The sequence below is a fragment of the Budorcas taxicolor genome, chromosome 2, assembly GCF_023091745.1.
Source record: "Budorcas taxicolor isolate Tak-1 chromosome 2, Takin1.1, whole genome shotgun sequence".
Lineage (NCBI taxonomy): Eukaryota > Metazoa > Chordata > Mammalia > Artiodactyla > Bovidae > Budorcas > Budorcas taxicolor.
This window is the reverse complement of record NC_068911.1, coordinates 124,005,577-124,016,157: the sequence shown is the minus strand read 5'-3', so window position 1 is coordinate 124,016,157 and position 10,581 is coordinate 124,005,577. Positions and strand designations below refer to the sequence as shown.

Sequence of the window (10,581 nt, the reverse complement as noted above, 5' to 3'; positions counted from 1 at the left end):
AAGTCATGTAACTGAACTATCTTAATGTTTCATTTAAATCACACAGAGCAGGCTGCTGTTGGAGCAATTATTTCAAATAATTTCAATTACAGAGTGTCTACCCCATGATATCTTTGGGAATAATGCTGTTCCTCTGCAGCATTTTACAAATACTACCTGTCTACATGTCTGATAGACCCATGGGGCAGGAACGCCCACCCACCATACTCCACACAGAAGCTCGAACTTGAGAATGGCTTCGTGCCTGATGCAGCTCCGTTAAGGAACACCCACCATGTTCCACCTACCGAGGTGCTGCCTAGGCAATAAGGGATAATAGCAGAAGTTACTGATTTAGACTGGGAGCAGTAATTGAAACACTTGGAGGCTGCTGGAGTGGGATAGGAGCCACTGGGCATGATAAAGCCTGGAAGCAGCAGTGTGTGCTGACAGAAAGGGGAAGAAAAAGGAATTTGTTATATTAACATAACAGCCAGCGTTCATGTACCTGAGGATTCTGCTCATTTCACTAAATACAGCTTCAGAGAAGTCCATTTGTGTGTGTGTGTGTGTGTGTGTGTTTAATTTCAGAAATCCTCATTAACATACCCTTTTATACCTCTGAGGTATGACAGGATAATGTATATGTGCAATTCCTCCCCAAGACAAATAACGGATTTTGATTTAAAATGAAATAGCCTTTTCTTATTATTAAACTGTAAAGTCCACCAAAAGTATACAGTAGAAAGTCAGGAGAAAATGGGAACAATCTACTGATCCCCTAAACAGAATAGATACCGTGATGCAGACTTTTAATGACAGGTTTTAAAACAAATGTTATTTGTAGCAGTTCCCATACCTTCATAATAACTTTGGTAGCTTAGAGCATGTCTGATTTTATCCTGAAAGCTGAAAAATATCTTCTTAAAGAGCTGTCGGAGCACATTCCTTCCTTTTATTGGCTGACGAATTGGAATAATTTGTATTTAGCTTACTAATCTGTCTCTGGTTCATCTCCTGTAGAGAAATGGCATAGTTACAGCTTGGATGCCAGATACAGGAGGCATTTTCTGTTTTATTGTGGAAAAATGAAAACTGCATAGTATGCCAGCACCCACTTTCCCAGCTAAAGGAAAGAGGCAAAGAGCTAAAAGTCTGGGAAAAGAAGCTGGTCTAAGGGGATATAGAAAAAGGAGATTCTTTCCAAAATATTTTAACTACATTCACACATAACGTTTTGGTCACCAAACATACCTTAAACAGATTCCCTGATAAAGTCTAATTAGAATTGGTCTATCCTACTAACAGTTGTTAACTATTATAATTTTTAGAGTCACATCATGAAGCTAGGGTGATGGGAGACATTTTAAACACATAACCATAAGTACATATAGTTGTTCACTCAAACTAAATCTGTATTTGAAGTCATGAAAATTACACTGTCTTGCCTAAAGGTAGCCTTGACCCATTTGGACAGACTGTACAATAGAGTTTAATTTATAAATGCATATCAGCAGATCATCACCATAAACTGTAAAATTCACAAAATACACAAAAATCATGAAGACCACACAGTAAAGCGAGCATTGGTAGATGTATCTTTTACATCAAATTATACAATGCACGAGGTAAATATTGCTCACATTATGGAGGGAGATTGTTTTTATTTCTATTTTTTCCCAAAGAGATCAGATTTGTCCTGTGTGCACAATGAAGAAACTCCAGTAACACTGAAATGACCAATGTTGTAAAATATACATCACTACCAGATAGGAATACACACGTTCTTCATAATCATTTTCCACAATTACATAGGTAAGTGATTTAAATCTTGGGCTTAAGACTATTATAACAGTCCATCGAGATTCTTATGGACCGTTTGATTCTCCTTTCCGTTGTCGGAATCTCCTTGAGGCGTGTACTGGACTTGGTATTCCTGCAGGATTTTAAATACGTCATGGTGCCCAAAGTGCAGTGCTTCGTCCATGGGAGTGTTATTCCACCTAAACAAGTAGCACAGCACAGACAGGGTCATTAGAGAATTTCTGTACAAAGACGATAATCTTAGATTTTAAATGCAGGTTAAAGGGCCATTCAAATTTAGCTATTTACACAGTATTACAAGTAATATTGAAAAAAATGCAGAAAGAGATTTATAATCCAAAAAGTGATCTTAGAGCAAGTTGGGATATGGGGAGGAAGAGAAAAACCATCTTCTGCAAAAGGGTTTTGTTCATACTAAGTGTTTATGGAGGGGAAATTCTAGTGTTGACAGGTAGGAGAGATTCCTCTACTATTCCTGAATTTTACCTTCATGAAAAGCCTACTCAGCTGTGTAACATCCATCACCCTAGCCTTTGATAGAAAATTTGTGTTCCTGTCAATGTAAAATCACAGTGAATCTCCACAAAGTCTGGAAATAACCATAGTCTTATTAGAGCTCAAATATACATTGGAGAAACAAGACTGGCCTCAGAGGAGCTGACATTTTCATCATCTCTGGTAAGGATGGGACTTTAGGGACTCAACTGGACCCACTCCGCAACCAGAAGAGCTCCTCTTTCCACAGGAAGTGTGCTCTGGGCTGTGCTCTTCAGCGTCCTGCAGATGAAGACTACTGAAGAGGAGCGAAGGGCTGCCAGCAGTGGTCCATCAGCTAATTTGCCTTTTGGAAGAGCAGTCAACCCTGCATAACTGACAACCCAAGTAAATGACAGAGCATGCATGATAGCTACCTCCCTAGTTCCTCACAAACATACTAAGTTTCTCTTCCATCCTCTCCCTACTATTATGTCACTTCACTTCTCCATGGCTGGTAGGCTCTCTGATTCCATTTTTTCACATGCCACTCTCACAAGCTTCTGCTTTTCCTTCTTTCTTTGTTCTTAACCTTTTACCTTCTCAGTGGGGTCCCAATGTGGAACTTAAAGTTTTTTAAGTAATCTCATTTAAAAAATTTTTTTAATAGTTTGAGAGCCTGTTCTTAACTTTTAAAATCAGGTAAGTAACCTTTTATATGTAAGTAACATTTAACACAAACATGCTTCTCAAAAAACTGCTGAATTAAGTTGCCTTTTACTTCTATGTTAGCCCTCATTAAATTAGGGAGTCAGTGACCTGAAACAGGGTGATGGGGTAACTTTTCAGTCATTTACAGTATATAATTACCTGTCTTTCTGGGAAAACTATTACCTCTTTTTGTTTTCGATGAAGTAATGCAAAATATCAACTCTATACACTAAATTTGCTCAAGCCTGTTTTACCAATTTGAGGTGATACTGATTCTATGAAATAGAGAAACAAAGATGTGTTCATCTAGCTTACATTCTCAAAACGTTGAATAACCAGTTACCACGTTCGTTACTGAGCTAACTTTTGCCTCTCAGATGGGTGCTTCTACTTTCACATTCCTAGAGGTTGATTTAGGGCAAAAACCAAAACAAAACATTTTGATTCTTAAACATGCAAAGCATAGTAAATATTTCCAGCCTGAGCCTATGTTAAACAGTGTTGTACTTGGGATTATAAATACTGGGGGCAAGGAGAAAACACCCTCTTCAGTTCCTTGCTCTGAAGAAAGAGCTTGTGTGGACATTACATTTGGGGATAAATGGGAGAACTGTCTCCCGAACATGAGGTTTTAGAATATTACCAATAAAGATCATGACTTTAGGTAATCAGAGCATTACCACACTTACCAAATTGCTAACAGTTCTCAGACACTGATGTCATAACTTGCCTGCATTTCCTGCACGCTGAGCTAATAAAACCCAAACCACTGATGTGAAAAATAGTAAAACTTTACTGAAACAGGAAGATCTAATAGCTTGAAAATAATCAACTTGCTCCACAAAGTTACTTCATATAGTCCTCAAAGATCTAATCCAAACTCCTAATCACACGTATCAAACCTCTCCCACCAAATATTTTTTTCCATTCTTCTAAGCCTTTATTCTCCTTACTCACTGACTCACCCAGTTATGTAACTCATTATATAACATGCCAGTGCATTAGTGCAGGATTTACTTCAAGCGTGTGTATATACCTAAGCTGCATTCTTAACCCTCTCCTGACCATCCACCTTGTGAACAGGACTTATTGCAGGATGAATGTCAAGTTGCTGTGTGGACCAGGAAGAAGAAGAGAGGAACAGAACATACCCAGGCTAATCTCTCCACTCTAGATAGACTGCCCCTCTCTTCTTTCTGTGCCCTCAAATCTCATCTCTTCCCCAAAGCAATGGTTAAAATTCAACTTCCATGAAGCTTTCTAAAACTGACTCCAACCAAATCCAGGAATTTCAACAAACTCCAATAGAGTTCTGGAACAGTAATTTCCTTACACATTTTAATATATCCCTGCAATGTTTATCTTGTCTGCCTGGGGTAGTCAAAAGCCTCACGAGAACAAAATTCCTATTTTAACAAACACCAAGACTTGTTTTCTCACACAATACACTCACTGACAGACTAACCAAGATAATTCTAAGAGAACTCCCTTAGGTAAACAAGAGGATCTAGGAGAAAGAATGATCTACTGAATAAAAACAAGGTTTTGTTTGTTGCCTTTATAAGGCTTCAAAGCAAGTTCATCTCCAACATACACAATGTGGATTTAATACACCCATCATTTAACTATTATAGCCCTGTATGATAAAAAGCCTGGCCTGCCAATGTTAGAAAGTAACACGAGGGCTCACCTGTCCTTGGGGAAAGGATTTACTTTGCAGGCTTCCAGCAAAAATTTAACAACTTCAACATGACCTACAGCCAAAGTAAAACAAGCAGGTTTTAGTGTTAAGTAGAAATTACGTTTGAAAAAAAACAACAAGTGGTTCATATATTATTACCTTCTGCAGCAGCTACGTGGAGTGCCGTTCTAGAATCATAGTCTCGCTGTTCCATGTCCATGGCTGACAAAGCAAACCTGAAAATTCATAAGCATAGCTGTTGGTTTTATTAATTCGCCTCTGTAGCATTTCCTCCATCAGTTCAACCGAAGGTCCTGTGAGAAAGGTGTCATCCTTCACTAGGCTCACTAATGGAGACCCTGTTCAACTAGTACATGATGCCTTAGGCAAATGCCACTTCACCGCTCTTTAGCTTTTGCTCCTTTTGGGTAAGAGGAAACACTGGCCATCTCAGGTTTACAGTCCTCTGTGACCTTTCCAGCCTGGGGATCTGCAGATCATCAAGTGTTTCTATTTGCCCACCTCCCTCACCTCCAAAGATGGAGAGTGTGGGTAGATGGAGATTGAGAAGGCACTGTCCAATTCCAGTAAAACACTAATACCAATTGGCCAGATTGGTTGAACAGTTACCACTTGGGAAAACAGAGGACTGGGCTTTTGTAGGAAGTAGAAAAAGAAAGACTACAGCAAGACTAAGGCACTGGAAGGGGAAACTTAATATAACTCTGGATTATTTTTATTAGAGGGAAATGTAAGTGAAACTTCACTTAGCTTCAAAATGGCCCTCTCCCAAGAAGCAATTTCATAAACATCTGTAAACCATATGCTATTCTGTCGACATACCTTCGAAGTGCAGACACATCTCCAGTATATGCAGCAAACAAAAGGTTTATCACTGACTTTACCTGTGAAGAAAAGAGAGTTCAGGCATCCAGAGAAAAATCAACACGCAGAATGCACAACTGTCACCAGTAAGTCATTTCCACGTGCTTTGAACACTTCAGTGGGGTCACACACACAAATTTATCACAAGGATACTGCTGTAAGCAAAAAGGAGGCATATGTGTGTTATTTTTCTTTTTTCATAGAGGATTATGGGGGGAATCCAACATTAAAGATACATGAGGGAAAGAATGGAATGCTATCATTGGCACAAAAGAATGGAAACTTGTGACCTGGAAAACACACAGTTGGGACAACTGAAAACTGGAACCTTTTTCATTTAGTATATCTCAGTGCTGGGAGCTGACTTGTATACTCATAAAATTCCTATCACATCATTGCTAAAAACTAACTCATGCTATATAAATGTCTAATTGCTGCCAACAATCCATGTCCTCACCAATCACTGGTTTCTTTGGAAATCTTCAGAGACAACATTTGGTATTAATCATCTCAAACTGTAAGAAAAGCTCTTCCCTGGAAAGGTAGTATTCAGTTCAATGCCCAGGCAGTACAAATGGGGGCAGGGTGGCATTCCCAAAGCCTGTGACTCTGCCTCAGCCCAAAAGGTGGATACATTCCCAGAATACTAAGTCACTGACATGGAGTGCTTCTAGACATCAAAGTATATCTTCTTTTAACATCCACTTTCTTGTCATTAATTAAGGGAAAGGCTAGTTACCCTAAAAGGCCATTGGATTTTGGTCTCTTTCATAAAGACTTTATCCAACACTTTTTGAGAAACCTAACTACTGACATACACTGTAAATAGTTCATAAATCCCCACTTTTGTCTTACTTTCAACTTCAACATTCATACAGATGATCCAACTGACACTGGACTCAATGGTAGAAAACAGCTGACCTGTTGGAATGGGAAGTAACTCAGTGATCCCATACCCTGGGAGCTGTATTTTCTAGATTTTAACCTGGACAGGCCACCTTTCCACTACAGCTTCCCTTTCCCACAACCTGTGAACTCTTAAACTGGAACGAACTATCGCAGGACTTCTCTAATCAGCATTTTCAAAATGTTTTCTAATAGAAACTAGTCCAAAGGTACCATGAAAAAAAGGGTTCCATGGTTAGCTATTTTCCTAAAATACTAAATTCCTTCTTAGAGATTCATGTGCATCTGAAAAGCTCTGTAAAGTTCTGCAGAACAGCAACTTAACCAGCTAAGCACACCCCACCTATAAATTTTACTAGTGAAAGTGAAGTCGCTTAATCGTGTCCGACTCTTTGCGACCCGTGGACTGTAGCCCACCATGCTCCTCTGTCCATGGGATTCTCCAGGCAAGAATACTGGAGTGGGTTGCCATTTCCTTCTCCAGGGGATCTTCCCGACCCAGGGATCGAACCCAGGTCTCCCACATTGCAGGCAGACACTTTAACCTCTGCACCACCAAATTTTACCAGTAGTTACTGTTATTAAGATCACTCCAGAAAACCTTACTCTTAACTCTTTCAGTCTATTTGCTTCCCTTCCAGCTACTCTTTACTACTCCTACCCAGCTTGCACTATGTCAACCTACTTTCAGGTCCAGAATGGTTCTCAAATGTGTGTGTGTGAGAGGGGATGGAGAGAGGATAGGAGTTTAACACAATCACCCAGAAGGTTTTGAAAGTATATGTAAGCATCTCTCCTCCTATTGCAATCTTGCTATTCCCACACCTCAATTTGATATAATTTGAAAAAAGTTTCCAGGTGATTCTGATATGCACTCCTATGGGTTATGAACCACTGTTCCAGGTGCCCTTTCTGAATTGGATCAATTTGTAATTTTCAATTCCCTCGTGCTCTTGGGCCCACAGAAAAACATGATGGACTATTACAAATGATTCTCCATCATTTCCAACCAGTCTTTTATCGCTGCTTGACCATTTCTTCCCCCTTATTGGTTCCCTTTTGTACTTTCTTCAGATCTTTAATATCAATGGTGACCCCGTAACAGATGACCCTAGCCACAACTTTATTAAAGACGATAAATTTTCACCTCTCCTTCCTGTTGTGCAAAATATTGGCTTAGAGTATCTATGCTCTCTTCTGTCCCTCCTTCACTGGTTCCCTTATCTTTGCCTTAATCAGACACAACCATCCTATTTTGAAAAACCAATACACAACGCCACTGTTACCTCCTCTCAGTGCATATTTTCTGAAAGTATATTTTAAATTCCCTGCAAATTACCTTCACACCCACTATTCCCTCTTAGTAGTACTCTCAAGCTTTAGCAGCCTCCCTCAGCCTGGATTCTTTCTGATCTCTCCAACATGCCCCGCCCTCACTCCTTGTCTTCCATCAGGCTGATTACCAGGTTCTCCCCCATGCTGGCCGCTCTGCAGTTATTTCCTACTTTTCACTGCCTGGTAACACTCCAAAAGTGGTCTCCACCTTCTTGTTTTTCACTGTAATTTCCCTCAAATGTGTTTCATATATCCCTCTGGGCAGAATGACTTCCCAGTCTGCATCTTTAATCTTTGTTCTCAAACCTGAATTCTAGAGCTCCACTTGCTTGTCATGCTGTCATTTCAAACTCAAAAACAACAAACCTGTCTGCATCCCTGATGACTCCTTACCTGGCCTCCACAAGTCCATATCCATCTGTCTACTTGACATTGCCTCTAGGATGTTTAATATGCATCTCAGACATCAGCTCAAGATAGAACTTGATTTCCACCACCTTCCCTCACCTCAAGTCAGCTTCTCTTCCCGAGTCCCTTAGATGACACTACGATTCACCTAGTTGCCCAGGCCAAAAACAGTCATGATTCAGGGCTGCTGCACTGGATAGCATGCACTGAGCCTCCCACAAGTACACCTGGCCAAGCAGGGGTACTCAGCTCGTGCTCTTCTCCCCCAGCTGTGGGGCCCAGTGCCCAGGTATGTCTATGGGAGGAAGGGAGCCCTCCTCAAACAAATGTGCTGAGGGGTCTGCACAAGAGGCAGAACTAGCTTTCTCTAACTTCCACAAACCAACCACATAAACTCTGTGGGTATTCCTGGATTCCACTTCACATAACCCATACCTAGCTCAGATAATTTTGCTCCACCTCCAAACTATATCTGAACTCCCACCACCTCCATTACTATCACTCTAGGCTCTGAGTCACCACCTTCTCTCACCTGGAGGACTGCCTCCTAACTGTTTCCACGTGTTCAACTTGGCTGCCACAGGGATCTTTTGAAAGCACACATGGCACTCCCAGTGACTTTCTATCAAACCGAGAATAAAATCCAAACTCTCTAGCATGGCTTTCAGGACACTAAATGCCCTACTCCCTGGTTACACTGTGCATCTCGTTCCCTACAGCGCTGCCCCTTGCAGCTGTCTCCAGCCAGGCGGTGGTCTTGCTGGTCCTAGGGGTGCTCAGGCCTACACGTGCAGTGCTGCCGTCGGGGACACTCCTTCCCCAGGTGGTGAGAAGGCTCCACTCCTCACTTATAACTCAGGTCTCTACTCAAATGGTATCTCCACCCACCCTAAAACACTGCCCTCTTTTTTATCACTCCTATCCCTTACCTCACTTCTCTCTTCAGAGTACTTACTCTCTCTCTCACACACAGAGGTTTCTTGTCTCCCTCACTAAACAAAAGGTCCATCTGGGCAGAGACCCTGTATTTTCCCGTCCTCATTATAGCCCAGTGCCTATTACACATAAGTACTCATTTGACTCAAATCAACACACTGTGCGAGTTAAACTTACCCAATGCTAAATGTCAATTGTATTTCAATTTAAAGTGTTGACCGACTAAATTAATATTCTCTCCCAAGGCAAATACTCAAATTGCTACCACCATTTTGATTAAATTGTAATCATTATTGATTCTTCTACCTCCTTGACTTCTACTTCTTAAATATCAGTACCTTTATTTGGACTTCCCTAGTGGCTCAGATGGTAAAGCATCTGTCTACAATGCGGGAAACCCGGGTTCGATCCCTGGGTCCGGAAGATCCCCTGGAGAAGGAAATGGCAACCCCCTCCAGTACTATTGCCTGGAAAATCCCATGGATGGAGAAGCCTGGTAGGGTACAGTCCATGGGGTCACAAAGAGTCGGACACGACTGAGCGATTTCACTTCAACTGGTGCCTCTGCTTCTAGTCCTTCTTTCGCCCTCCATAACTTTCACACATATGTCTAATCATCTTCTCAAAACACTGCTGTGATCATTAAATGTTTCTCAGCAAGGGAGTATTAAAAGAAGTTCCCAAATCATTCCTGATAATTTAAATTCATTAGCCTTGCATTCAAGATTCTTCAATGTAGCTGGCTTTGTCTCTTTCAAACTCAACAGAGTAAAACTGGTCTGTTTTACTACCTTTGTTTCTATCTTATGCCTATGCCCCCTTCATTGGAACATCGAGATTTCTAATCAAATCCTTCCCTTTCTTCAAGGGCTAGCGTGAAAGCCCCTTCCCCAAGCATCCCATCTAGCATCTACTACCCATGTAGCTTGTTGCCGGTTACCCACGCAGGGCTTTGTGACAGCATGAGCCAAGGAGTAATCATAATCAGTTAGATACCTCTGCTCCTACTAAGCTACAGTATTGCTATATGTACTAATTTCCTGAAAGCATCTTCTCTCCACCCATTTTTCACTGCAGTGTTATTCTTAACCCCTTCTCTGTAAGACCCACGCCAATCTCTTAAATCAGAAGTCATCCCTTTCCATATATATCTGTCTCACCGTGGCACTATCACATATAGTGTATTTGTTTCTCATCTCCCCCACTACTCAAGAGTAATCCAGAATTCCAATGAGCATACCAGTGATATGCTAACTACCCACGGTTCTTATGCTTTAACATTTCTTATCCTAAGCAATATACCCTTGATGTATTTCATGGCTGTTTGCATGAACCCCATCCTTTTAAAATTCTGAATTTAGACCAAGCAAGTTTGAAGATATTTTATTTATGTAATAGGTACCACTTATTCACTTATTTAATATTTCCAAAGTGCTAAAAGA

General features: G+C 40.8%; 1 protein-coding gene across 1 annotated transcript in view; it reads right to left on the bottom strand.

Annotated features, from left to right (window-relative positions):
• Positions 1 to 1,688: 1,688 nt before the first annotated feature.
• GLS (glutaminase) overlaps positions 1,689 to 10,581 on the bottom strand; it is an 87,450-nt gene continuing 78,557 nt past the window's right edge. The window contains exons 15-18 of the mRNA XM_052659462.1: positions 5,513 to 5,574; positions 4,829 to 4,905; positions 4,679 to 4,742; positions 1,689 to 1,982 (exon numbers count right to left, since the gene is read on the bottom strand). Of these exons, the coding sequence (XP_052515422.1) occupies positions 1,826 to 1,982; positions 4,679 to 4,742; positions 4,829 to 4,905; positions 5,513 to 5,574 (360 nt within the window). The 3' untranslated portion in view covers positions 1,689 to 1,825. The remainder of the gene's footprint in view (positions 1,983 to 4,678; positions 4,743 to 4,828; positions 4,906 to 5,512; positions 5,575 to 10,581) is intronic.